We start from the raw sequence: 27,757 nt of genomic DNA on the forward strand, positions 1-27,757 counted from the left end.
TTTTTTTTTTTTTTTTTTTTTTTTTTTTTTTTTTTTTTTTTTTTTTTTTTTTTTTTTTTTTTTTTTTTTTTTTTTTTTTTTATTTTTTTTTTTTTTTTTTTTTTTTTTTTTTCATTCTGAGGTTTCATTTTATTCAATTGGGTCCCAATCACTGTATCCTTTGGTTCATTTTGGGAGACAACTTCAACATGTATAGTTCTTTACCTTTTTCTTTTTTTTTCCTGGTTATTTCTTTGATATTATTCCCTTTCCTAACGATTTCCTTTCTTTCCCCTTTTCACTTTTGTCAACATTCGAAGCGGTGTGAGCGAAAAGAAATAATAATAATAATCAGTTCCAAGTAAAAAAGAATCAAATAAAATAAAATCAAACAAGAAAAAGGCTTCCCAAATGTGCGCAACAATTGGCACGAAACCTTAAGCCAGCAGCGTTTAAACCTGGAAAGGATTAACTCTCGTGGGACTTTCCTCAATCAATCGCTGCCAGTCCGATAATGGTTTAGAGAACCCTAGAAAACCCCCCTTTAGTCCCAGTCGTTTGGCGCTTTTTCATTCTTTCTTTGGGTTCATTCCGGTAAAAGAAAAAAAATAATGAAAAATGAAAAATGGAAAATGAAAAATGAAAAAAAGAATAAAAAAATAAACAAATATAGAAAATACATCCACTATCAGTATTCAAGGGGGTTGGGTGAAATACCATCAATGGGTCAGGAAGGGAAGAAAATCAACCGGGGAAAAAAAAAAAAAAGAAAGAAAACAAGCCAACAAACAGTCTATAAAAATCTAGAAAGAAAAGAAATAAAAAGACAAAAGAACACTATCTATAGAATGCTTGTGGTATCCCTTCGTCTCCCTGGAGAGAGTCCCGGTGGTTGGAGATCCTCAAAAACAATAGTCATTATGATCTCCAAATCAAGGTCACCTGGCTCGGTTTTGGGGGAACCCCATAATGCCACCAGGGTATCTGCAGGAGACGAAAGGAAAGCATTGAATTGTCCGACTCGGCCATGACTCGGCTTGCCAATCATTGGAAGTGATGGTCGTGATGATCTGCTTTCGGAGCTCCATCCAACCATTCCCAACCTGACCGATTGACAAAAAAGTCGAATGGACTATTGAAAAGAACGACGAGACAGGACTAGAGAAACAAAAACTGCCCAAAAAGAAAAGAGTAGACAACGTACCAAAGCATGGATGAGTGCAACCGTTGTCCTGTCAAAATAAATTTAGATCTCCCTTGATGGACGGGAAAGCCTTAGCTTCTAGAAATATAGACCACTTCAGACAAGGGGGGGAGGAATCGCCCTCGAGATATAACAACGTCCTATTTAGCCTATGATCAGAATCCCTCTTCCCCCCCCCCCCCCCCCCCTTCCCCTTCTCCGTTCCTCCGTATATCCTGAAACACCCTTCGGCCTCGACCAATCGCTTAAGCTAAACGGTTCACTTTACCTGTCACCTTTTTCCCACCCTCGGCTCTCCTGCACAAGAAAACCAACCCACCATCCCTCCTCCCGGACGAGAGGGACTGAGTCCGGACCAAAGACCTGGCCACCTCATGCTGTCAGGCACCAAACAAACCAATGGCTGGACTCTCGACCGGGAGATCCAGGGGGCGACGATTGGGCGCAAGAAGTACGACGCAGGGTTCATGTGATGGACCGGTCGATAGGTCTAACGGGAGGCATTTCCAGGAGGCAAACTCCAACGACATATGTAACTTGATACCGACACTAGATGAGTAGGGGGGCGTTGGCTCTGACCAGTAGTCTAAATGAATGCCGGGACGTCAGTTCGACCTTAAATCAATGTATCACATTCGACGGCCCACACGGTGTGTCAAGCGAGGTCCAACGGCGTTCGACTGGTCATTGCCCTCCTTCGATGGCGTGAATGATATCATAATATGAGATACTATAGCGGCCTCGGTTACGTGCTGTGCAACAAACAGGCCATGGCTGTTGCAGCCTGGGTCGAGGATTGCAAAAGAAAAGATGAACAAAAAAGAGACATATACACTAATATGAGGTATTAACAGACACCATTATAGCCAAACCAACCGCCGTCCGGGTACGCGCCGGTATATACTTCGCACGAATCATATAACTCATGCTATCTAATGGATCTCTATCGCCTAAATCGCGATCGCATGCCCCGCATCGCCATTGATCAGGCCCGTCACCGGCCCCTCAAACTGGGTGATGCCGCTATACCGTTCGAGAGCCTCGAAGACATGGCTGAACACCTCTTGCTCTACGTCTGCCGCCCACAAGAAATCGAGATGTTCGTACTTCGGGATGATCTTAGCCGTGGTCTCGCGTGGAAGCTCTTTCAGCATCACATTAATGTCCACGAGGCTGTCATTGCCTCCATACAGAAGCACAATGGGCGTCTTGATGTTCTTAGTAGGGTACTTGACCGGCTTATAGAAGCGCTCGCTAGCGACAATGCTAAATGGAGCGTGGACCTCGTCGTCATAGAATTGAAAGTTTTTATGCCGGATGATCTGAAACCAATGGACCACAGATTTGGTGCTGGTCAAGGAGAATAGATGTAGGTATCCCGCTAACTTTTGCCAGCGACTGATGTTCCGGCATTTCCAGTTGAAGAGTCCGTCAAGACACTTGTCGATAATCTGGACAAAGATAGGCGGGTAGAGGACCGTCTGCCACATGGTCGTGGAACTGAGGATGCTCCGACGGCCGAACAGAAGGAACAAGAAATTCGGCGAGGCCTTCATCAGCGAGTCAACGAAATGGTTTGGCAAGCCTGTAGGCGCCATTGCGGGCGCAAGGGCCACGAAAACATCGACCTTCTGGTTCAGCAGTGGGTGGATAGATAGTGTCGCAAAGGCTTGAGCGGTGCCCTGCGAGAACCCAACATACGACAGAGAAGGCTGGCCCGTGACATCCAAGATATAATTGATGCTGTCGGGAATATCGTGGAAGGCAAACTGATCGATGGAGAAGTCCCAAAATTCGTTGGACCCGGGCGAGAACCGCACGGACTTTTTGGAGTACTTGTTGCCGCGATTGTTTCCAAACCACACGTCATAGCCCCTTTCCACTAATTGAAAGGGAAGACACCGTTGTTCTTCTGACAAACACACCCAAACCTCACTGCACATCATCAGTCCATGATGGAGGAAGACAACCTTCTTCCGGACGCCCCCTTTTCCTTGATTGACGCGCATCTTTTCCTCGCCACGCCGGTAGGCCAAGCGGTGGAGGCCGAGCAGGTAGCCATCGCCGGTCTGGACAATATGCTCCTCAGTCTGGTAACCAAACAGAGCGCATATATCTACGAAGTCGGAGGCCTGTGCGACTGCGGCGGCGATCCGTTCTTCTTTACTGCGCTTGCCTTCATCCTCGGGAGTTATAAATAAGTTGAAAATGGTTTTCGACCGGTCGTAGAAGAAGTTGATTACCGTTTCAGCTGTTTGAGGTCAGCGAATGATTTGAGAACGTCAACGCGACTTCATCTAACTTACGAAGACAAAATGTAATTATATGTATGATCCATTCGAGCAGTACCAGAATCAAAGAAGCGAACAGTGCTAGATATTCAAACCAAAACAATCGTCCAATCACAGGCATGCGCGCCATGATGAAGGAATTTATCGCTGAGGCTTTAGGTTCGGAAGGGGAACAAGTCTATTGCACAACCCTGGGCCTGAACTCCATGATGGGGGACGAGGCAGAAATGCGCCAGGAAGCGAAATGAAGGAAGATCCCCGGAACCCCAGTAAAAGATATTCCAAGAAAGGGCAGCGCTCAGACGTCATCTGCATTTTCATGTGATAGCTGCTTATCTAATCCGGGGATGGCCCCATTTTTGCCTTCGTTTCCTGGAGTCTAATTTTGCGCCGGACAAGTGATTGGCAGGTCTTCCTTCCTCTGCCTTGTCGGCTGGATCCCTACCTGTAAGCAAAATGCCGAACTCATGCAAAGACATCCGTGAGTACTGTCCAGCTCTCTCAATTATCAATCCATTCGGGGCGACCGACCGTCGCTTCCGGGACCAAGACCCGAACCTCATGCTTAGCCTGCGGCCAACATATTTCCTACCCTCCATAATTGAAAGGACGCCCCTAATCTAACTATGCTTTGAAATAATATTATAGGGGATGCATTGGCCCAATGTCTCCAGGAATCCGATTGCATCATGGTGCAGCGCCACACGCCCCGTGAATGCTTGAGCGAGCCGCTAGTTGATACACTGCCCATGCGATGCCAACAGCTGCGGAAAGGGTTCGGCGAGTGCAAGTGAGTCATGCATATCCTCGGCGGAAGACCTCTGAAATGCTGAAACCAGGCCTAACTCTTAATTTTCAACCAGGCGGGGTTTGATCGATATGCGCAAGCGATTCCGCGGAAACCAGCCACTCGCAGGCGCCAGCGAAATGGAAGGTGGGAAGCGAAACAAGCCTGAACAGTTATATGCTGGGAAGCCTGCATTTGAGTCTGTCAAAGAGATTAGTGGGGATGAGGTCCAGATGGATCCTGAGAAAACAAGGGGCCTGTGAGAGGATGTTTCGATGCTGTCTCAGTGCCGAAACCCACCGTTCCCTATCAGAAGTCATTTGACACATAGCTGGACTCTTGTATTTTCGTTCTCTTGGCATGGGTTGGAGTTTGTGGAGGGACTTGTACGATTATAGACCTCATGATTCTGGTGTACGATCTAGTGTACATACTAGGTAAATTGATATTCACCGCTACCAACTACTTACTCCTTTGAGTGCAAAGCCAGGCTGGCGCAGGGATACTCTGGAGCATACTGCATGAGAGATAGTCTACCATTGGAGAGAGATGGTAAGAAGAGATGGATGATCTCAAATAGTAAACATTCATGAGTGCGAGCTTCACAGAGTAGATTTTCAATCATAACTTTACATCAGCCCTGGCGCCAACGCGAATAGGAAACGCGAATGTACTGTTTGTACCAGGCTGCGCATTATATCGCCTTTACTCTAGTATTCGCTCTACTTGCTTAAATTAGCCATCCTAAAGAGTCGTTCGTCCTGTTCCTTGGATCCACCGTTTGCAAAGGCTTGGTAGCTGAGAATGGCAGCCTGACGGTGACTGTCCTCCTCAAATATACATCCTTCCCTGCCAAAGCGCAGAGACCCAGTCGCTTCTGAGTTACACTCGATGGCGAAGTTCAACGGGCACCCACAGAAACAGGTGTGAATCTCATAACAGGGCTTGTCACATCTGTGGCCACATCGCATCTGTCGATTACAGACCTCGGTGCATTTGACTTGGTCATGGGAGAAACTACAAGTCCATACGGTCAGCTCTATTATTTAGATGTTCAGACGGGTCGTGCAGCTCAATTTACCTATGACATGAAAGAGGACATCTGTGTCCACAGGCTAGATGTTCATTGCAAGGGAGATCACATCCCCCGTAGGCAGCGTCCCACTCAGAGGGATCTATTGAAACTGGTCATAAGTAGAATCCACTAAAGAGGACGTAGGATGTACAAACCTTTCTTGTATATCACATTTCCATGCTTAGTGCATGTTAAAGGTAGATAAAAACCAAGTCTTCGTTTTGGGTTCTTGCCCCCCATCAGGGTCACTACTTGCCACCAAAGGGGATCCGCATCAGCAAGTGTCGTCGAGTCTCCAAAGATATAAAAACCGCTCCTGGCACGCGAAAGTGCAACACAGACCCTGTTCTCTATAGATAAGAACCCGATGGTAGGCCGGCCGCTCCTCACCAATGATAGAATCACTACCTCGTTTTCTTCTCCCTGAAACGAATCGACAGTCACAACATTCACATACTGACCCTGAAGATAGGAATTCTCCTTGAACAGTTTGAGAAGCTTTTTTCTCTGGCCATTATAAAATGTCAGCACCGTTATATCCTTGACTGCAACACCGTTGAGCACCAGGTGCATGAAGAATCCTATAATCATTTCCGCCTCCTTCTCATTATACTTCGAAGACAAGCTGTCACTGCTTTCTGGCCAATTATGAGAAAAGAAGTATGATCGTACGTCCCCCATTCCTGGTACTTTTGGGCGTTCGAGCACTGACTGGTGGTCATGAAGCTCGCCGTAAATGGGTTCCAGCAATCGTCGTATCTCTGGCGCCATCCGCCTCTGTCTTCTAAGAGTCTCGTATTGGATCCCGTTATTCACAAGTCTTTCGAACATTGAAATATCCAGGAAGAACGGTTCACCCTGAAGGTCCTTTACCGAGCAACTCCCTCTGAGTTGCTGGTGATCTCCTACAAGGATCATATGTTGAAGAGAATCGAGGCAGGCAGCTGCTACCGGTGCTTCGATGGCTTCCGCTGCTTCTTCTATCAAAGCAACCTTGGGTTTTAAGCTTGATATAAGAGCTCGGTATTTGCTAAGGCCCGTTGTTGTCATCCCAATCAACTTGGCATCCCGGAGGAGGTGATTGTCCCGTTCCCATTTTCCAATGCGGATGTCTTTGCAATTGTTTGTGTTAAGTGTAACCAGGCTTTGGAACTTCGGCCTGATTTTGTCTTTGAGCAGCTTTCGTAGAGTATTATATACTCCTCCACGTGCCTTGACAGGTACCTTCCAGAGGTCGGGCTCCCTCAGATACTTCCGGCTAGCCTCCTCGGAAGCTGAAGTATTTTGTCCGCAGAATCTTTCCCGAATACAAATGAACGGTCCTTTGAGAACTTCATGGTCGTCCTCTTCATTTCCTTGCTCGGCTTCTAATTCTTTCAGCTGCTCATATTCCAGGTCAATCTCATCTTCTTCGAAGCCAAAATTCTCAGTTGAGTAGTGTACTTCGAATGGCACCACTTGTTCTCCAAGCCAGGCTAGTAAGGGGTTGTCATCTTCTTCGTTGTTGGGGCGTATCCAGTCTTTTGCCCCCTTCGCGAGAGAGTCACATTGTGTTGCGGTCAGTAGGCCATACTTTGCGAAAAGCTCAGGTGGAAGGGGAGTGTCATCGTTCTCGGCACTGAAGTTCTGCAAGAGATCGGCAATTGTGTGATGGTATTTATTATATCGCCTTTGAGCCTGTCCGAGAATACTGCCTTGGATGGCTGCAATGGGTGCATTTTGTCGGACGGCAAAAAGGGTACGCTTTTTAATCTCAAGGTCATTACTTCTGCCTCCCAAGCGAATGTAGTCACTCTGGAAATGAGAAACGTGCCTCAGGAGCTGATCTAGAGCATGGTTTGTCTGCGAGGCAACAATTATAGGTGGATCCCCTGGATTCATATTAGAGAGCAAAATCCTCAAGGCAATCACGGAGACGAATGTTTTGCCGGTTCCTGGAGGGCCTTGAATAACGGCAAGGCTTTTTGTAAGCATTTGCTCTAAAGCCCTCCATTGGGTGGCATCCAGATCGCCCGTTGGGTATTTAGGCCAGTTTTCAAGGATATTAACCTTGGCTTCTTCTCCAGGTGGACAGATAGCAGACTGTACGTCCACTACTGGATCTGCTTTGACATACTCGGGAGTATCGGTATTAGGATGGAGAAAGCAGATCTGCTCGGCGAGTGGAAACCTATCAAACCTGTTAGGTTCAATTCAAGACTCTTATTAGGATAGAAAACTTACTTTTCTCGACACATTTTCTGCAAAGCTGTCATCGTATGTCTCATGGACTCGAAGTAGCCATCTCTGGCTTCAACCATAAGCCATTCTTGGTGAGGATCGAACTCTGCATCCACAGGCCGCGCGAAATAAATGTCAATCTCTGGAGGATGTTGCTTTATACCACGTAGTGGTCGGGCTGCCACGACAGCAATAACACATTTGTTTCTGAACGAATCATCCGCCGGAGAAAGAGCAACAATGGTGCCTGATCTTAGCCGCTTAGAATATTCCCAGACAATATTCTTTCCCGATCTAATAGTCGAAAATTGAATCCGAGTCGCCACGCCTTGTTGTGTAAAAGTAATACCTACAATGTACACCTAGAGCCACACGAATTAGACGATCCTCCCCCGAAGCTGAGAGAGGAATAGGTACAAACCTTCTCGTAGATTGATATGGTATTTGTGTCTCGCATCTCTGGATCCTCTCGAACGTACGCTACAGCGTCCCGTAGAGGAGCGACTGCGTCTTCTCTCAGCAACTCATAGTGGGCTTTCAGATACTCTTCCTTCGAGCCCCAGGGACCCTCGATCCGGTTTTGCAGCAGGTCAACGAACTCAGTCTCAGATCCAGTTCCCATTATCTCATCAGGTGATGGGATTTCTGGATTTAGAAGCCACGACTGGGAGTTATCGAGGGCTTCCTCAGCGAAGTATGCTTTCACGTCTTGGTTAACGGGGACAACGGGGATAACGGGGCGAACAGCTGGTTTCGTGGATTGTTTATGAGGCGAGCCATTACTAGGAATATAAGAGTCGCTCGATGGTTTCATGTTGTATAAGCTGCCACTAAGAAATTAGTTCGTTGTTTAGATGATGGTGGTGGTGACGGTGGTGGTTCAAGGTGAGTTGTTCAGGAAACGAGAAAGAGAAAGTGAGGTTGGCTCGTTTGTACTCTCCCAAAAAGGCAGGCAATTCAGGAACCAACAAGAAAAAGTAGAGAGCTTTGACCCCCAGTTTATGTAGTCGAGAACATTCTGTAAATCTACCTTTTTTTCATAGAGAGCCCAGTTCGATGTTAAAGAACAGTCTGTCAAGATTGCTTGATTCACTAAGTTGAGGAGCTGTATCGGAATCTTCCAAATCAGCTCTCAATCGAGTGTGAATGGAGGAAATCACAAACGTATATTCATATCTACTAGTCACACCCTTCCAGGAGCTTCTTTCTATTTCAGAAGAAACAGTATGCCTTGCTCAAAGGACGCTTTTGCTTGCCATACTTTTACCCATCGAGCCACCTCTTCCGCTGTGTTCTAGAATGCACGCCCCTTGATATGATGAATAACGAGATATATCTACATGTACAAAGTGCAACAGGGGAATAGATAGCAAGAGAGATGAATGATTTCAATCTGAGAGGCGAAATTCTGCTCAATTAGTGGTCAGTCCCTTTAATTGCTATGGAATAAGTTAACAACCATAACTATTTGTTCCTGTAAGAGTTGTCACTGTACGAGGTCGTTACGCTACCTCGTCAAACAATACTTGAAAATTTTCCTCTTCCTTTCCTTCTCTTTCCTTCAGCAATACTTTTTGTTGTAGAGGGACATCTATACCCAACTGTTGTATCAAACATACCAGAAGTTATAGTTGGTTGATATTGACACTAGCCAAGTCAGGAAAGACGTTTCCGCCTCAGGCAGAAGGCGGGCGGGCAACGTGACTGATGCCGGGGAAAGAACGATAAACGGATTTGGAGATAAAGAAAGGCACCGTCTTCCCGATTTCAATATACTTCCGCCGCAATACCATAGCTTCTGCCTTGGTACCCCTGGGCGCAACATCTGTGCGACTGATTTTACCGCCTATTTCCCATTGTCTCTAAAGTCCGTGCGAGCTATCAAGCCATGAACCCTTGAATTGCGGAGGTTCCCACCGAGAGATGGGCTATTGAGATAGAGCTCTTTGTTCGCTACTTATATATACACTTTATATGGTATAGCTTCCAGCTTCGAGATCGCGTGCTCTAGAAGAATCGAGCCTGGAACCTTCACTGCTTGAGACAATGGCTTTGCTCGGGGAAGATGATGATGACAGAGATCTTGCTGGTGAGCTTCCCTGCAACACCGTTGACGATGGTCGCGGCAGCCTAATGATTGGCGATGTATAGGCTCGCAAGATGGTAGCTCCGATAATGAAATGGACGACACCCTCCGGGACGCTGATGATGGCGGCAACGACAATGACGATAACGACAACGACAACGAGAACGACAACGACGCCGACGCCGACGCCGATCAAGACGCCGATCAAGATGCAGATACCCAGTCCAATGCCAGTCACGTATCGGATAGCGCTGGTGTAGCAACCCAGCCGAATGCCGATGTCGAAATGACCACGACCGGCCCAGTGAACATTGTCCATGATTCGGTTTCTGTGTATCATCCGCCAGTCCGGCCCGAATGTCTCACTGCCTCTACCTATGATATAGTCCCTACGACGGCTGCGCCCCATAGTACATCGATTAATGCGGTGACTGCGACTGCAGACATGAGATGGGTATTCAGCGGCGGCTCAGATGGATATGTGCGGAAGTTCAATTGGGTGGAGTCGATCAATAGCAAGTTGATGTTAACTGTAGCGCAACGGCACCCCTTCGTGGACAGCGTGATCAAGGCGGGCGTGGTAATGACATATTGGGAAAACATGGACGGTAACACTCTGTCACCGGTATATTCTTTGGCTAGCCATAGTGAAGGGTTGTGGTTATTGTCCGGCTTAGAGTCCGGTGCCATTCGCCTACAATCTATCCGCCATGACGAGGGCAAGGAGATTGCTCTGCTAAAACAGCATACTTCAGCCGTGTCAGTGTTGAATCTGACATCGGATGAGAAATCATTATTGTCCGGAAGTTGGGATAAGCGAATCTTTGACTGGGACCTGAACACGGGCCAGACTAGGCGCTCATTTGGATCCAGTGCCAGGCAAATATCAGCCATTGACTTACGGCCTGAATCTAGTCTTCCAGTCCCTAAGGATACTGAGACACCGCTTCCTAATGGGACTTATTCGTCGAATTACCAGGCGAGTGGTGGTAATAGCTTTGACTTCATGGATACGTCGAACGACCAAGGCGGTGTTGGCGACACATCAAACCCGCAGGCGGGCTCACCGGCAGACTCACTTTTCGGTGGAGCGGATTCGTTGTTCGGGGACGCAGATGGCACCGCAGGCGAAGGTGCAGGCGCATCAGGAAATGCCTTTGGCATAGATGAAGATGATGAATTTGGCAAAGCTCTAGCCAATGGTACCCTCCCCGACGCCGATGCGCCCGGTGAGCCTGAGCCGTCAGATCAGCAAAATGGTGCTCCAGAAGCGCCAGCTCCAGTTGATACAAGTGCCCAAATCAAGGAGGAGACCGTGGCGCCTCAGCAACCAGAGACTCGCGAGTCAGAGGCCGCCACTGTCTCGTCGCAGCCTATTGTGAACGGGCTGCCTCACGCGGAGGAATTGGAACCTGTCCTCGAGAGCCAAAATGCCAACCAACAAACAGAGTCCGATAAGAATGTTTCCGATAACACCTTCCTTGCCGCATCCATAGACGGCACTATCCGAGTATGGGACAGACGACAACCGGACCCTGTTGCTCGCATATCGCCTCGCAATTCCCCACCTTGGTGCATGAATGCGTGCTGGTCTCCTGACGGTAATTATATCTACGCCGGCCGTCGAAATGGAACTGTAGAAGAATTCAGTCTTCACAAGGGCTTACGAGACCCTGAACGAGTTTTCAAATTCCCCCAGGGAAGTGGGCCTGTTACGGCTCTCAGGGCGATGCCTAACGGGCGACATATAGTCTGGTAAGCTTTTGGCAATGTTGATCGCACACTGAAAAAAATATTCCATGAGCTAACCCCAACTTCCAGCGCCTCCCATGATATTCTTAGATTATACGACCTGAAACACGAGCAAGTCGCTCGTCACTCAACAGTCCCATTCCTTATCATTCCCGGGCATCGAACAGGCACTGTCTCACAGCTATACATCGACCAAGCATGTCGGTTCATGGTCTCCACAAGTGGCAATAGAGGCTGGGAAGGCAGTACCACCGAAGTCTTACTGGGGTACGAGATCGGTGTTCCTCGGTAGTTGGCTGTGGATTTGTATACTATCTGTATCTCTGGCATGCTTCTATGCGTGTTGCTGGGATGCTTTGCTGTTTGATGTAGTTTTGACGCATATACCGGCAATGTGTTAATGATAGCGCTGTGTTGAGTCATGTTGAAGACACGACTGATGAGTTATACCATGATGTTCTTCCAGGTTCACTATCTTGTAAATACTGAATGAGATCTAGTAACGTGTACTGGCATGTAATTCCGTATATGTAGCCAACCGAGGAGAGAAACTATAATAAAGAAGAAAAGTACAATATGCTACAGTGTCCATATGAAACCACGAACACCAACCCGATATGTCCAAACCAAACGATAACCATGCAAACCAGAAAAAACCAAAAAAAAAAAATCATAATCATAGCCCATGATCATCATGCACATCATCAAAATCAATCCCCTCACAAACATCATATTGCCCCGCCCTCCAAGGTCCAAACAACGAATTCCTCGCCCAAGAAACATGCCCGTCCTCATCATGCTCAAAGAAAACGTACCCAGGCTGCTCCTCCCTGTCTGTGCCCCAAGGCCCCGTAACCAAGGACCCGAACCCCGGCAACGCAACATTCGGCACATGCCCACGCGCCTCGACCTGGCCCGCACCCACATTATTAACAGTCACCAGATACACAGGCGGGAGAGCCACATCGCGATCCGGACGAAGCGGCATCGGAATCCAGGCCTCGTTGTTATACGAGTCGGGCCTGTTCTTATCATGTCGGCCGGGCAATGGCCTGGAAAGAAGCATGGCGTCCAATTTGGCCGTGTCAAGCAGCAATCCGGGTGTTTGGACGTAGAGGACAGAGTCGTACTGCATGAACTGGATCTGGCCGAGACGGAGGAGCTTTGTGTCTGTGGGGGCGTAGCCGGCGCTGGTGGCGGCTGTCATGTCGATGGGGAGCAGCCAGATGTTGTATTTCAGGGAGGCTGTGCGCAGGAGGGAGAGGGCGGTTGAGACCTGGGTGGTGAGCTTGTGGGGTGGGGTTTGGTCCCATTCTTGGGGGTACATGAAGAGGCGGTCTTGGATTGCTGTGTTGTTGGTGGAGAGGGTTTTGAAGAAGAGGATTGCGGAGCAGATGTTGGAGGGATCTGGCGTGGTGAGGAGCTGGAGGTAGGCGTAGCTGCCGCCTGGGTGGTCGTTGGCGTCTAGGAGTGTGCGTTTTGTGTTGGCTCCATGGTGGGTGAGGCCGGGGATGGGGTCTGGGGGTTGCGGGGGTTTGATGGCGTGTTGGATGCTGCGGACGGATTGTTGCTGGAGGACGTAGCCGGAGAGGAAGAGGACGAAGGTGAATATGCAGATCACTCCCGAGGAGAGGATGACGGAGACCGTGGAGGATGTTAGGAGGACCATTGCTGGTTCTGCATTGGTATGTGGTGGGTGTATACTTTGGGTGGCCCGTTGGTTGTAGATGAAAAGCACCGTAGATGGGACACTGTGATACCACAACTGGGATATATATAGTCTTTCTTTCAAATTGTCATATAGTCACTCGTACACTTGTCAATCATGCAACTCATACGTCAAAATCCAGATGGTGAAGACCCAACCGATCACTGAACCTGTTTCATCTCGTGTTTACAGTCAGCCGGTTGGCGGTACGACTATCGATAAGGCCCTGGCTTGGCAGAATCCCGACCGCCAAGACAATCGCCTCAACTCCGACATCATTCAGTTCAATCTTTCATCTGCATCATTGTTTCTCCGCAAATCCTTCACCTCGCCCGCCAATACACCCCGCAAAACATGGCATCCCACCGCGCTGATGCCAGCTCCCTCCTTGACAACCGCGGCTACAGCGGTCCGTTAGTCCGCGGTGTCAATCCAGCCACTCTATTCGAAAAAGCCGTGCGCGACCGCATCACGGACTCCTACTACTGGAAGGAACAATGTTTCGGATTGAACGCAGCGACGCTGTGCGATCGCGCGGTTGAGCTGACCTCCATCGGAGGAACGTACGGCGTCTCCGAGAAGCCTACACCATTCCTCTGTCTCGCATTCAAGATGCTACAACTAAACCCGGACCGGGACATCGTACTGGAGTACCTAAATTTCACCGACCCGGTCAACGACGAGGAAGGGGAGCAGACAGCCACGGAGCAAGCTGAGAACGGCGTGGTCAAACAACAAGGTGATTTCAAGTACCTGCGGGCTTTGGCGGCGTTTTACGTCCGTTTGACATTCGACGCGGTGGATGTGTATAAGACGTTAGAACCGCTTCTTCTTGATTATCGAAAGTTGAAGCGGCGGGTGCGCGATTCAGTCGTTCTTACGTATGTGGATCAATTCGTCGATGATCTCCTCACCAAGGATCGTGTGTGTGGTACCAGTCTGTGGAAGTTGCCTTCGCGACAGCAGTTGGAGGATTTGGATCTCTTGGAGGAACGCATAAGCCCGCTGGCTGCTGAGTTGGAGGAGATGGACAACGAAGATGAGAGTGAGGAAGGTCAGGCTAGCGATGCTCGGTCATCTGATGATGCCGGCGATGATTGAGGCGGCCACTGGCTAGCTGCGAACGTCCTTTTGGCTCTGCCAAATATTACATTGGTGTTGAGCTTCTATTGCCGGCTTGGTCCCAGAGGCTACGGCTACTCGTGCAGACTCATGACGGTTTCCAATGACCCGTCGTTCTCATTGAGCTACCCGCACCCTTTTAATAGGTGTGGTTCTCATTTGAACCAGCTACCTTACGTGCCCTATAAGGCAGTAATCGAATATGCCTCGAGCGTCGTGACACAGACGCCACGGAATTATCATCATCCTCTTCAAGATGGATTATATGGGAACAGTAACTATGGGAGAGTGGGACTCTGCGGCTCGGAGTCGGGAATTGGAAAAACGGCATTGCTGCTTGAGAATAGTACCATTACTGGTTACAATCTGCAGTATTCGGAGATACCCCATCATCTTTGCTATTTAATTGTAAAACATTTGTCAATTTCACTTACAGATTATGTCCATTGTACCATGTCCCTAAATAACTTAGAACGCAAACAGATAATCTCAACGTGGCTGCCTCGCCCAGTATCACCGAGTCTATGAAAATCAGAATTCATATCAAGGAATACAGAGTTGGGGAAGAGTTAATGAGCAAATAGCACTAAAAGCCCTGTTGGCGATGCCACTTCTTCTGCCAACTTTGATACCATGGACTGTCATCCAATGTCGCTACCTCCCAACCACTGGGAACGAGCCCATTCTCTTCTTGTTCTTTTGCCCATTCTTCAAGCTTGGGAAGTATAACATGCTCCACGTGCCAGGTATTCTTATACTCCATTATACTTCTCTTGCCTTCCTTCAAGACCTTGGTTATCAATGCGGGCACGCCAGGCTCGTCCCGGAATTCGGTCACAGGTGTGAACAGTGCCTTGAAGTTGAATACGATAGATCCCGAGAGAGGAAGGCGGCGGAGTGTTTGCCAGTCTACCCTGAGATAGCAGTCCTCTAGCTGGATATTGGGATCTTGGTAAAGTCGGAGTTTCTCATGAGGGTCCCCTTTGGGCATATACAACGGTTGCCCGACTTCAAGACCCCAAGACCCTCTTTGTATCGGTTTGTCGGTCGGCATTTTGGTGAAATACCTGTGTATTTATCTGTGAGTGTACAGTTATTAAGATGTTTTGGCATGTTACGCACCGATCCATGGAGAATTGCATCTTCTCTTTATACTCTGGAACTGGGTCATGGATCTGATGAAGCTGAAGTCCGATCTTGGTGCCGAGATCCCATCCCAGAGAAGAACAGATCACTCCAGCACGCAAAAAGTAGTTACCCGTTGTGTCATCACGTAGCATCACACCGAAGTCCTCGGGCACATTGTCGAGCAGGATCTCAAGGGGATGCTTGGATCTAATATCCTGTTCTATCCCCAAAATCCTATTCTGTAGGGTGCGTCCGTCCACCAAGGAAAAGTATTGTGGATAGCGGGCGCAGATGAACTGCAGAACCATTTCCATAAGCTCTTTACAGGCCAGCTCTGATCCGGGGAGCCAGTCTAGGACCGCACCCCCATACTTTGCGTACAACTCCTTCCGTTGCGCGATCCGTTGTTCGTAGGTGTTCTCGAGTTCTATCCACCAATTCGTTTCTAGTTTTGTCAATGCTGTCATGATTGTTAACGTATTTCTCAAGTTATGTGGCGGCACTTGTAGTCAAGATATGAGCAAACTTACACATTGTCTGGTGGTAACCCCATCTAAACGGCCGATATGGCCTGGGTAGCGCTTTTTTAATCTCACACTCGAGGTACTCTTGAGGCAAGGGAACACCGCTGAGCTTCGCATAGTCTGGAAAGTCCCCTAAGGCCTTAATTTCAGCTATTGAAAACCCCGTTGGAGTGTACTTGTCTTCCTCGCAGGACCTATAGTCCGTGGTCATGGGAAGGATGTGTTTGAGAACCTTCTCTTCGCTGACTTCATTGATTCCTGTCGTAAATTCCAGTGCTGCAGCGAGCGCCTGGCGGCCCAGAGGTGGTAGAACATCTGCACACTGCGCTGTTCTCTTCTCTGGCGATAGCGACTGCGGTGGGGTCCCATCTCGGAGGCTATGAAGCTTTGAGCGAAGCCAAACTGGTATGATTTGCAACCCAGTCAGGGCGTAAAATAGCCCAGTTAGTCCGAAGATAGTGAAGCACACCAACCACATATTATCTAGCCGATCGAGTGCGTCCATAATGCTCTCTTAAATGCGATATGGTGCACTAAACAAATTATATGAATATTTTCGCTATCACAGGCTCAAATAATGCGAAGTCACATCTGTATCGTATCTCGTACGTAGACAAGAGTGTCGAGTGTCCAAGGTATGGATGTCAGTGACAGTTTCGGCCATAGAGGCCACATGGAAGCAAGCTTGATTTAATACTCTAAGAGAGATATGTGGCCATTATGGAAATCAAGGATTGGCGGGATTCGCAGCTGGTTTGGGGATGCCATGCGGAATCTCCAGCCTCTCAGGAGCAATGTAACCGAATGCTTTACTTCGTTCGGTGCGGAGATGCAGATAGAAGATAAGGATACCTTCCCGTATCGAGTACTTTGATGCGGTCGATCTTGATAGGGGAGTGCGGTACTTCTGAGAAGGTGTGAGGAGCCAATCTTCAGCGTCAAAGAATTGCAAGGATGTAATATTAGAGGCCCGTTTCACCGACGTATGCCATACATTCAATAGCCACAGATCGGGTCACATTTATGTAGAAACGAGGTAGCCCGAGATAGATGCATGCGCCCTATGATGTAAGGTAGTAGAGGCTCCATCTCTCCCTTCACGTGAACATGCCATATCAACAGCGGCAGGACTTCGTAAATTCATCTGGGGCCAGTGAGCCACCTTTCCATTGTCCCAATATCTGGTTCCGAAGCATAGATGAGGGGAGGTACTTGCCATGAATAAGTGGCGATAATTAATGATCAGCCATGAAAATGGTCTTCCAGTAAGATTGAACTACTATAGTATGTGAGGGGATGGATTACGGACTGAAATGACGGAAGGAGGAAAGGAAAGTGCCCACCTCCGCATTTCCCGAAAAGGGAAAAGTATCCATCGTCATGCGTCCAGGGCATGGCTTAGTCACAGCCCTATGTGCGTTCATATAACTACATGTATATAAAGCTACTGATATCCCTAATCTATTCAAAAAGTTTGTATCTAATAACATGGTCAGTCAGGAGCTCGGAATTGCTCTTCGCAAAATGGATACTTTATATCTCAGCGAGAATGGTAAACATTGGCATTGGTTCATTAGACCACTCAGGACATCTAGATCACAATCACACTCTGACTGTTTTTCAAGCAACGAAGATTAGTATCACGCATTCGCTTGGCCTTATAAGGATCACCAGGAAGCGGCATCCTGGCGAATCGATCCGTGGAATCATATATGACGCCACGACCAGAATATGAGAGAAGAACATTGGTGTATACCCTCATAGCACTAGTTGAAAAAGCAAGCACCATGTGGCCACTGCCGATTTCTTGTCATGGGACAATTAGACTTACGGCGTCCCATTCGACCTGAGTTCTAGGACGCCCGCTAGAATGTTCTACCTTGTGGAGAGCAAACCAAGCTTCTTAAACATGCATTGAGGGCCATCGGCATCAAACATCGTCTTCATACTGAAGATATCTCTCAATGCTCCAACGACCTATTTTCTTGACTATGTCCACAGGTGTTTGGCCATTGGCGTCTCTAAGGTGTAAGATTGCCCCGTTCTCAAGCAGCACGGCAAAGGTATCGGGTGTCAAGCGGCTTGCTGCCATATGCAGCGGCGTCTTGCCATTATTTGTGGATACGTGGACATTGAATGTGTCATGAGAAAGTAGAAGCTTCACAACTTCTGGGGAATTGTCTCGGGCTGCGTAGTGTAGCTCGGTCATCCCACCTTCTCCTGGTATGTTCGTCTGGATTCCGCGCTCTAGAAGAAACCGAACAACCTCGTAGGAACCATGAGAGCAGGCATTGTGGAAGGCAGTCTCATTCCGTCTATTTCTGACGTTTATATCAATACCGGCCTCAACCAAGATACGAACAATAGCAGCCTGACGATCATGGTCCTCCCAGAGTTGAGTAACTCGAAAAAGGGCCGTCTCACCTTCAAAGTCCTGCAGGGAGAGTAGGTGAGCATATTTTTCCACCAAAAACTCCAGCACATTGGGATTGTCATTCCGTACGGCTTGGTGGAGCACAGATCCACCGTTGCGACATGTATGGTTTAGATTGACCTTATCTGCAATAAGTTTGAGCGATTCGAGGTTACAGTAGGGTATGATACAGATCATCTTGGGTTGAGGCAGCAATGAGTACATCTCCAATCTGGCGCCTCTTTCAAGCAAGAGCTCCACAATCTGGGTATGCCGGAAACCAATTGCGAGACCTAACATGCTAAGTCCAGTCACATCGTGGGAATCCGGACTGACCCCTGCATCGAGAAATCCTTTGACGGCGTTGATTTTACCGTCTTCAATGGCATCTGCGAGTGGCTGACGTGGCAGTTCGATCCTATATGTGAGCCTTCGGAACCGACAAATGAACGGGCATTCGCGAATATATGATCCTGAGTATCTTTCAAGGTATCGAAAGTAATCCTTTCCATTGGCCAGGGCATATCCCTTGGCAGCCTTGGACAGTGACGAGCGTAATATCTCGCTGAGCCTTCGACAAGTGCTAGCGAGTTTCCCTAACGATGGTGGGTCAACATAGACAACAATCATATCGATAAGCTCAGCTGGCAAGCCGTCCAGTCCACGAGACTGACTCATCTCAGTCTCAACTGTCATTATAGACAAAAGATGTGTAAAGTAAAAGCTAAAACCAAGATAGGGTCCCAGAAATCTAAAACGTGTATGCAGTGTGTCGTCGCTAGTTTGCAATCTACTCACAGTTTCTATACTGTGCGAGCGATTGACTGACCATATATACCTCATTAGGCTACTATTCGCCAAAGAATATGTAGAAGTATAGAAACTTCTAGGCCTCGTCACTGTGCAGTCTTATTGAGGATATCTCTTTGTGATTGATTAAATCATGTTGTGAACAATCCTCTTGCTGGTATTTATCAGCCATACAAAGACTCTATACAGAATTCATCAAGTAGGACACACATTCAACTGAAATGCCTACCCACACCCAAGCACACTCAATGGGGAGGTACGAAATACCCTGGAGCAAGTGTGGAGATAATGTCTGGCAATCAGCGCGGCATATGATGGACTCACGGGTCCCATTGTTGTGGCAGGAAAACATGTTTGTTACATTGCTTTCCCACTGGAACCTCCTCTGAGAAGCATGGGACATTGCACAAGCATCTCAGTCACGGTGGCAATATCACTGATATGTTGGAAGCATGTCTGGGGACTCCTCATACTATGAACATCGAATACTGGATGTGAGGCTAGCGTGAGTGACACTAAGGTCCAATCCCGAAACTAAGGCTGATCAGGCGGCGGAGTTCCGCGGCTTCGGATTTCCCCATCAAACCAGTTAATTAAGCAACAGGAATGATCCTAACTACATGTGGTACTGTGTATAGAAATGTATGTACCTATCGCAGCTCGGATTCATTTTCTCGACGGTGTGGGTCTCGCCAGTCAGCCTTAATGTCTCATTTTCAAGTTTCGCAGGATTGACCGTATGTTTTCAACGCCGAGCATTCAGTCACCACCTACTAGTCTCAAGCTGAAACCATCTGTAATCATACAGACGTGGCCAGACTGTGAGGATGACTTAAACATTATGATCCGATGGTTAGGCCAGTAGGCATTGCAAATCACCCGAGAGCTAACGAACGCTAGATTGACGGTTCCATGTAGACCCATATAGTCAGTGATGCTTATTACATATCCTGCTAATTGCATTATTATACGATTACATATTGGGCCATCCTCAATTGATAAGTAGTAACGTATTTGATTGAATTGCAAACATCCAGCCCGCACGCTTTACAAATGCTCCGTATGGCCCTAGCAAGTATACAACAAAATGAAAAGGAACAATATAAAAATATGCATGGAGAGAAGACATTTCGACGAAATTAGTTGTATGTACTTTGGAATAGCACACTTGCATGTGCTTTCATGTACACGATAAGGTCGGTCAAGGGATGAGGCTGATGGAATCGAGTAAAGTCGGCCGACAGGCGGATGACTATGTGAATGCGTGGTTATATCGTGAGACGTTGACAGCTGCCAGCTTTGATACAGACATTCATAGCTGTCTAGACTGTTTCCCAATGGCAAGACAATATCAAGACCATGCAGTTGCGGGAATACTTGCAAGTACCTGTAAGCATGGAACGACACCGGGTAGTCCCGAGCCTGTCAAGTCCCAGATTTTGGTAGATGAGGATGTGACAAAATGGGTATCATAAGACCGCTATATTCGCCGAACGCGCAAATCGATATGACAAACGAAAAAGTGAAGACAGAAGAAGTAGCCAGGATCTCTTGTGGATCTTATCAGTCGGGGTTCGTAAGCTAGGTATAAGGTTAGCCTTGTCAAGCAATCAGTCCACAAAATAAGAAAAATACTAACCCGAAGAACTGGCCGAGAATAGTCTTCATTGTCCTGAAGCGACACGTCACTGTCACGACGGCCGCCTGCGTACAGTACAGTATCCGTTTTCAAGCGAGTATCGGTAAACGTTGGTAGTCTTGAGGATCCGGCAGATAATGTATGGCTATGGGTATCCGAGAATGCTCGATTCGCGACGCTCATCTGAGAACCTTTGCTGTTTCTACCATCCAGCAAGCCATTTGAGACGCTTGGGCTTGGGCTTGTCGAACGCGCTTGGCGTTTCTTGAAGAAGATCAAGAAGAAGATGGCTATAATAGCAGCCAAGCCGCCGAGCGAGCCGACTACCACGCCAGCAATTGCGCCTCCACTTAAACCCGAGCTGCTACTACTATCCTTCTCAGACATGCCGGCACTTGAATCTGCCGTTGGCTTTGCATTGGGGACCGTGATCGTTTTGACCTCTCCGGCAACGGTTTCGATTGATTGAGTTGAGCTCGTCGTAGGTGCTTCTGTGGTTTTGGAAGAGTCCGTCGATTTTGTCTGTGAAAGGTTAGCACTCTAACAGCAATAACAACCGTTTTGTGAGAAAATGCGATGCCATGACCCCCATCACCCAGCTTAGTATCTTGGTCAACGTGGTCATCTCATTCTGTACAAGAACGAAGCGGCTTCATAGAGAGATCAAAGCTGGCGGAGTTGATGGTTTGGAAGGGAACTTTGCTTGGCTTGATAACCAGAGAGAAAAGATCTACTGACCGATGACTCTGTAGTAGTTGACGTGCTCGACGAAACAGTGGCTGTTCCCGATGGCGAATGCAAGTTCATCTGGATATAAGCGAAAACACCCTTGGATGCACTTCCACAACTATCATCGGGATACCCGGGACACCCTGTATCACACTTCGTCGTATCAACGTTGGTCGCTTTGTTGGGCGCAATGTTCGAACACCAACAACTCTTCCCTTGAAGAATCCCGAAAGCATAGTCGGAATTACATGTGTCTGTACAAAGTCCATTTGATTGATACACACTGACATCTGTGAAGGTTAGAAAAATTCTAGGGTATAAGAGCACCACAGAAACATACTAGCAGAGTTCGAAGCTCCCGTATTCACCGAAGAGCAATATGTGATATCCGAAGCAGCAAAGGCCCGCCAGGAGAACAAAGTAAATAATAGCAGAGCCATGTTACGAAGCATGACGGACATGGTCAGATAGCGGTGTATATGTGACAGCAATGCGTGCGTCCTTTTCCAGCTATACGACACCAAGTATAAATCGCGGCCTCGACCAAATTGTGAAAGAAAACCTCCCTCCGAGTCAAAATAGGTGCAGGATCAATAAGCAAGAGCCACCTCGGTTTTAGATCGGTCGGTCGGTCGGCAGGATATACAATTGCGGCTATTTGGCCGGTATCGACTGACGAGGATTAATAACAGTGGTCAAACCGTGGTCCAAGCCCAAAGTTAGAAAAAATGTCTGTTGGCTCGGGGTCCCGTAGAAGATCCTTCTTCACTAGGATCAGGTGTGGCAGTTAATTACTGACGTCGATCAGCCACAGACCATGAACACATGCAAATGGGGCTTCCAATTATCTATCATGCGATCCCGCGACATACCTGTAAACTAGTAAAACCAGTTAATTTTTGGTGTGGATTATTTTTTTCCCTCTGTCTTATAGATGGCGCTCATCTAGCTGCGACTAGACAGATGTTTGGGGGGCCAAGAGTACGATAGCGGGCGGATCAGAAGACTATCGCAGCATCGTCATGATCATCGTCACCTTACAGACAGGAGAGAAGGGACGGCCGACCGGCTCGAGGTTTGGACAGAAAAGAATCCGATGGAATGCCAAAAGTAACGACAGAAAGTAAAAAGAGAAAGGGAGGGAAGGAAAGGAAGAGAATGAGAAAGGAGAATAACGGTTCTCCTCTTTGGGTCAACGAGGAAGCTGATGGGGTGAGTGAGTTAAGTTGAGTGAGTTGGGTAAGGTCAGTTAAACAATGGATCCAGTTAAACTGTTGGTAAGTAACGAAACAAGAAACATGGAACGAGAGCGGGTTCCCATCCCGGCGTTCCACCAATGCAGCCAGTAACCGTTCTAGAAAACCATACCAAGAAAGAAATTTTGATTATCAGGGTAAGAGTCCGTCGTATGTACGGCGTACGTATGTCCATGCATCTAGGCTCCAACTACGCTAACCCGATAGGTAGCCAGGCATCTAGCCGAATCGGCCGTAATTCTGTTCAGGACGAAGTATGGGGGAAAGAAAAAATGAAAAACAAACGAAAATTACCGGCATACCCGCTCGAAAGTGGGGTTTAGAGTACCTAGCAGTAGTACCTTGCCTATCTTAGCACTATGCAGGCTGCAACATGAATGGAGTAATTCGATTTACAGCTGGTCAACCAAAGCCTTTGGTAATTCCGCACTCAGTCACTCGTTACCTTGATTCATCATTACGATCCAAAACGAAACGAAGTCTTCAATGAAAGAAGGATCTCCCTTTGTATACAATTCATAGAACTACATTCTATTGTATTATGCGGAGAGGATAATTTCCAATCCAAACTGAGAGCACAGTGGTTTTTGTCTGTTTGTAAGAGATTCATTTTCAACATGAATGTAATCTATTATTCCCGTAACTATCGGTCTAGTATGTGGGTACAAACGATCCAAGCAAATCCCCCAACTGCGAGGAGTGTATAACAGCAGTAGTGTTGTACCAGAGTGGCGCCACCTGTACTCCGTACTGAAGCTGGAAAATACTTCCAAAAGACAGACCATGGACAGCACCTAAAGATCTTGCGAGGAGGAAATGGAGAGAAACAAACCAATTATTATTCCCTGACCCTGGAGATCGATGAAAGGTACACCTGTGCGACTGTAAATTTAAGGTAGGATAGAAACTCTAATGGATCGGTGGTTGAACGTACTAAGATTCATGTACAAAGAACATCCTTGCCCTTGAATTTCGTCAATACTGAATGGGAGACTTTTTTTCACCTTGGCCGCGTCATTTGTCTGACACGGCGGGACAAAGATACGTCACGTCACATACCACCACAATACCACGCACTCTGCCTCATCTCACCTTGCTGGATTGTTTTTCTCCTGAAGGTCAGGGAACTGTCCAGAAAAATTCTTGATCGAAAACAAAAAAGCTCTTTTTGTGTTGAATTTTCCTATGTATCTTTCTTCCTTTTACTTGGGGATAATGGGATCTACCGGTTCAGCCACTCTTGAATTGTGAACGATTCAGCGTTTGAGACATGGTCACGGATGCAGATCCTGCTGGTTTCATTGGTCTTCGCATCGCCCAGACAGTGACTTAACATTGCTGAAGTGCTGCTTCATTCCAAATATTACATACCATACTGACCCAATAGAAGCAAGTTGATATGGGAATTCTAGTGCTTTATGAAATCTCCCCGTACATACTGCAGTGTCTATTCTCTCATTTGGGATTCCCTGCATTGGGGTTACTTCTGAAGGGGGCGTACAATAACCGTACAAATTTACACTTGTCGTTGATAGGAAGATATGTATAGACAATACAATAGTGACGGATCCTCTCTCGCACCCGCCACCGCACAGGGCAACTTGTGGTCTTCAAATGGATTCGGTCAAGTGGAGATGCGACTTCGAAGAAGTGGTCTAGAAGGGAGACCACGCGGAATCACTTTGAATTGCTATGTATGATGTTGATTAATGTGTCATTGACCTTATTATTATGCTTACTCGAGGTTTTCTCGTGTCCTATCCGGTTTCTTTGCTGTTCTGGCCGTGCCTGGGCTGGACCAGTAGCCGACGATCCATGGAAGGGAGGCTGCGGCTTTAATACGCAGTTAACGTACATGACGGTGGGCCTTGTGCGGTTTCAGGTCGGCTATCCCGTCTGTAACCCAAGGTCAACCAACGGTGAGTTCCACGGACAATAAGGTGTGTAAAATCGCAAAGGACAAATCACACAAATACGCAGTACTTCTCGATTGAAATTTCCATGGATACTCCCATCTCGGGTCAGGCGCGGTACGCGTGCGCGAGATACACCGAGCCAGACAATCTCCTTCAGTCTTAAGTCTCAATACATCATCCTTACGTGGTCCAACAGCTGGTAGCAATCGACCATGGCCTGGAAATCAAGGCAAACTTGACAACCTATCAAATATCAAAACATGTGACACCAGCAATAAGTGCAAGGAATCGATCTGCGATCTCTCATCAATCATGTCCCTTGATCCACACACGCGCACACATTCTCTGAGTACGGTCAATCTTTTCTCTTCAGGACTCTCAACATCAGGACCGATCAAAGTGATTGCCGATGCTTATCTCAAGGGACCACTCTGCGAAAATCCGCATTGGAATCTTTTCTTGATTGAGCAGTTACCCTGACTCAGTAGTATCTGCCAGTGCACTTAAAAATATTTGCCGAAGAATGCGCTGTGGCATTTACATACGTGTTGTTTCAAAAGCAAGAGAAATAATTGAAACTTTCCGACATGCCTGTTTTTTCCCGGTCGCATTGATACTCATCCCCGCTTGAATTAAGAGTCTAGACACATGGCCAGTCGAAAATCATGATGACTCCTGCCGTGGCTGCATACTTACCCTCCATGAACATCGGGGCATGCTGGAGATATCTACGTATCGTTGGACTTGCCCTGTCCATCGTGGATACCACAGTACGACTAAGATAGGAATCTGTCGCAGACCCCGACCAATAGCATCGGCCAAAGACAACCCAGCGAAAGGGATGACGACGCCCGCCCTCTGCGTGTCATATCTGCCCAGTATCCTTCGGACGGAGAAGGTCCTGTCGAAGTGATAAAGAAGTGAAACCCCGCCTTTCAGAAGTCCGCTCTTGCAAGTTGAAGTTTGTCACCTGCGAAACCTTCCTGGCAGGTGTCCCCGCGCGCATATCAGACCATCAACTAGCCCTCTCTCAGAAAGTGCAAGCGCGATATTCGCGATCTAATTAGAAAAGGTCGTCTACGATTCTGACTTTGGTCAACAGATGGCGATCAGTAGTGGCGCAGTTTCCGCCGGATGGGCCAACTTTCTGGAATACGAGTCATCTAGTTCACTGGAATGGAGGGGTTATCTGTATCTGGAAACTGTCAATATCGCAGCCTTATCTCTGGCACGGGCGATACCATGCCGGCTCTGCCGGGGAATGCAGTGGCTGCTACTTTGATATGCTCGACATCTACAAACAGCCGGATGGGGATACTACAAGGGATTAGGATAACTATCTCTCCGTCGAAGCAGGCCATTGTATGAGTGGTCGCCATTCTTATCGTAAATCACAGAAGAAAAAAATCTCTCACTAATCCCTGAACGGTAACGTCTCGTATTTTAAAATGAAAGGGAAACAGAAGGAAAAAAAGAAAATACCAATAATGGTGTGGCTGAGGCAATGACCAGCAAAAGTGGGAAATCGATTAGTCAAATGCCGATCCCCTTACTGTTGCATCAAACATAACCTAAATCACTGCAATTGAACCCGCGACACCGGTAAACAAAGTGTAGAAAAGGCGAGGTAAACAAAAGGCCCCTCCAATGAAAGAACATGAAACAATACAAAAAAAAAATTCCAACAACCAATCCACCAACAACAAAAATGAAAACAAATCCATGATGCAAAGAAAGTGCACCAAAACAAACAATTTCACATTCCCCAAAGTCCAAGCCAGAACTCTGAACAGAGATCCCCCGATCTCAATCAACAAAAATAGCAGCAAGAAAAGAAAAGACAAGAAAAGAAAAACAAATAATTACTTATATTTAGGATCATCCCGTGTCCATGATCCATTATTGTGGGAACCTAATTTAACATTGTTTTTCATTTCGGTCCTTGGCTGTGGCGTTTCTGATCCCATACAGATACAGATACCAGTACAATTACCAGTACATATAGACTCCAGAGTAAGTACAGGTATGTATGTACGTCCATCCAAATCTCCCGCCCGCATCCTCCCGCCTATATTTGGTAACCCTCCTTACACCGGTCCCCCGAGCAATCAGTTCCATCCGTGATCTGGGCAGAAACAAACCTCAGGATCTAGAATCGACCTGCTGACCCAGACTGGTATGCCATAAGCCGGGTTCGAAACAAAGCAAAATACCCAGCTGCCCACGTTACAGTAACATACCATAACCACTCAACACGGGTAGCAAGCCAACCTGTCTAATAATATCAGCCCTGGCCCAGATATCCACTTAATATAGGGAAAATAGAGACGTGTCATATTGCAACCCGGGCATCGCCTACTCCAGTAAGTACATACCTACCGTAGAAGATGGAGAACAAACAACCCGAGATGATATCCACAGCGTACCCAGTTTTTTAGTATGGGATAGACAGCCAGCCCCCCTCGGTACTTGCCTCGGGCAACTCCTGTTTTTGGTCTCGTACCTGATCGTCGTGAGGACGGTGGCGATTCCCGGGGGTGATTTGCCAGCCTTACGGTGTTTCGCTCTGCGACGCAGTACATACTAATGGGAGCCTGAGGAATCAACTGGCATTGAGGCCAACGATAAAGGGAATGGTATGAAGCAACAAAGGGGGTGGGACGTCACGTCCTAATTCGGATTCGTAGATACGGAGAAATCGTCGAAATAAGAACTCGTCTATTGCACATCTACTGTTAAACGTCACCATTCAGCCGCAATCTGCCAGGTGCCCTGCCCCTGTTGTATCACGGTCCACGACATGGCCCATCAGGGGCTGGATGCGCCGTACAGCTGTGGAATTTGCGTGCGGCTGTAGCTAGAAGTACAATGAGGGTTGTGGGCATAAGATATAGTGCTCCTTATGTGGAAGGACTTTCTATGGATTGGTTCTATGGTTACTGGATAGCTCGGTTCGTGGTATTTGGGCCATGGAGGGCCATACCGGAGTATATTTTTGGATATGCATCTGTGGTGTAGATGTAGATGTAGATGTAGGTGCAAGATGTGGTAGAACGTATGTGTTTTCAGTGGCTTGCTTTCTGCTTTGGTTGGTTGGGGTGAATTAAGAATATATCTT

General features: G+C 47.5%; 10 protein-coding genes across 10 annotated transcripts; 4 read left to right on the forward strand and 6 right to left on the reverse strand.

The window, feature by feature from the left end:
- Window positions 1-1,415: 1,415 nt before the first annotated feature.
- BDV37DRAFT_261914 (sterol esterase) lies at window positions 1,416-3,724 on the reverse strand. Its single transcript, XM_032083370.1, has 2 exons — window positions 3,490-3,724; window positions 1,416-3,434 (listed from the first exon to the last, which is right to left on the reverse strand). The coding sequence occupies exons 1-2, from the start codon at window positions 3,602-3,604 to the stop codon at window positions 2,134-2,136; spliced, it is 1,416 nt and encodes a 471-aa protein (XP_031936261.1). The 5' UTR covers window positions 3,605-3,724; the 3' UTR covers window positions 1,416-2,133.
- A 155-nt stretch (window positions 3,725-3,879) lies between these two features.
- BDV37DRAFT_261917 (PET191 family protein) lies at window positions 3,880-4,784 on the forward strand. Its single transcript, XM_032083371.1, has 3 exons — window positions 3,880-3,955; window positions 4,123-4,264; window positions 4,338-4,784. The coding sequence occupies exons 1-3, from the start codon at window positions 3,931-3,933 to the stop codon at window positions 4,522-4,524; spliced, it is 354 nt and encodes a 117-aa protein (XP_031936262.1). The 5' UTR covers window positions 3,880-3,930; the 3' UTR covers window positions 4,525-4,784.
- Window positions 4,785-5,338: 554 nt separating this feature from the next.
- On the reverse strand, window positions 5,339-8,560 carry BDV37DRAFT_290571 (putative DEAD box helicase involved in nonsense mediated decay; the record flags this gene model as incomplete). Its single annotated transcript, XM_032088744.1, has 5 exons — window positions 7,978-8,560; window positions 7,560-7,918; window positions 5,790-7,515; window positions 5,492-5,759; window positions 5,339-5,436 (listed from the first exon to the last, which is right to left on the reverse strand). Exons 1-5 carry the CDS (start codon window positions 8,368-8,370, stop codon window positions 5,339-5,341), a joined length of 2,844 nt encoding a protein of 947 aa, XP_031936263.1. The 5' UTR covers window positions 8,371-8,560.
- A 779-nt stretch (window positions 8,561-9,339) lies between these two features.
- Window positions 9,340-12,040, forward strand: BDV37DRAFT_261920 (WD40 repeat domain-containing protein). Its single transcript, XM_032083372.1, has 3 exons — window positions 9,340-9,645; window positions 9,708-11,397; window positions 11,464-12,040. The coding sequence occupies exons 1-3, from the start codon at window positions 9,603-9,605 to the stop codon at window positions 11,684-11,686; spliced, it is 1,956 nt and encodes a 651-aa protein (XP_031936264.1). The 5' UTR covers window positions 9,340-9,602; the 3' UTR covers window positions 11,687-12,040.
- Window positions 12,041-12,069: 29 nt separating this feature from the next.
- Window positions 12,070-13,097, reverse strand: BDV37DRAFT_261921 (uncharacterized protein; the record flags this gene model as incomplete). Its single annotated transcript, XM_032083373.1, has 1 exon — window positions 12,070-13,097. The coding sequence occupies exon 1, from the start codon at window positions 13,061-13,063 to the stop codon at window positions 12,071-12,073; it is 993 nt and encodes a 330-aa protein (XP_031936265.1). The 5' UTR covers window positions 13,064-13,097.
- Window positions 13,098-13,416: 319 nt separating this feature from the next.
- On the forward strand, window positions 13,417-14,283 carry BDV37DRAFT_15157 (PRP38 family protein). Its single transcript, XM_032078993.1, has one exon. It carries the CDS (start codon window positions 13,457-13,459, stop codon window positions 14,201-14,203), a length of 747 nt encoding a protein of 248 aa, XP_031936266.1. The 5' UTR covers window positions 13,417-13,456; the 3' UTR covers window positions 14,204-14,283.
- A 384-nt stretch (window positions 14,284-14,667) lies between these two features.
- On the reverse strand, window positions 14,668-16,483 carry BDV37DRAFT_15168 (heme-dependent oxidative N-demethylase family protein). The gene is made up of 3 exons (XM_032078997.1): window positions 15,883-16,483; window positions 15,347-15,812; window positions 14,668-15,291 (listed from the first exon to the last, which is right to left on the reverse strand). Exons 1-3 carry the CDS (start codon window positions 16,379-16,381, stop codon window positions 14,811-14,813), a joined length of 1,446 nt encoding a protein of 481 aa, XP_031936267.1. The 5' UTR covers window positions 16,382-16,483; the 3' UTR covers window positions 14,668-14,810.
- Window positions 16,484-17,366: 883 nt separating this feature from the next.
- Window positions 17,367-17,709, forward strand: BDV37DRAFT_15245 (uncharacterized protein). Its single transcript, XM_032079007.1, has one exon. The coding sequence runs from the start codon at window positions 17,426-17,428 to the stop codon at window positions 17,609-17,611; it is 186 nt and encodes a 61-aa protein (XP_031936268.1). The 5' UTR covers window positions 17,367-17,425; the 3' UTR covers window positions 17,612-17,709.
- A 97-nt stretch (window positions 17,710-17,806) lies between these two features.
- Window positions 17,807-18,985, reverse strand: BDV37DRAFT_288030 (F-box domain and ankyrin repeat protein; the record flags this gene model as incomplete). The annotated part of the gene is made up of 1 exon (XM_032088209.1): window positions 17,807-18,985. The coding sequence occupies one exon, from the start codon at window positions 18,983-18,985 to the stop codon at window positions 17,807-17,809; it is 1,179 nt and encodes a 392-aa protein (XP_031936269.1).
- Window positions 18,986-20,618: 1,633 nt separating this feature from the next.
- BDV37DRAFT_15186 (uncharacterized protein) lies at window positions 20,619-22,330 on the reverse strand. Its single transcript, XM_032078999.1, has 4 exons — window positions 21,808-22,330; window positions 21,477-21,757; window positions 20,739-21,260; window positions 20,619-20,680 (listed from the first exon to the last, which is right to left on the reverse strand). The coding sequence occupies exons 1-4, from the start codon at window positions 21,926-21,928 to the stop codon at window positions 20,663-20,665; spliced, it is 942 nt and encodes a 313-aa protein (XP_031936270.1). The 5' UTR covers window positions 21,929-22,330; the 3' UTR covers window positions 20,619-20,662.
- Between the last annotated feature and the right edge of the window lie 5,427 nt (window positions 22,331-27,757).

The sequence above is a fragment of the Aspergillus pseudonomiae genome, assembly GCF_009193645.1.
Source record: "Aspergillus pseudonomiae strain CBS 119388 unplaced genomic scaffold BDV37scaffold_107, whole genome shotgun sequence".
NCBI lineage: Eukaryota > Fungi > Ascomycota > Eurotiomycetes > Eurotiales > Aspergillaceae > Aspergillus > Aspergillus pseudonomiae.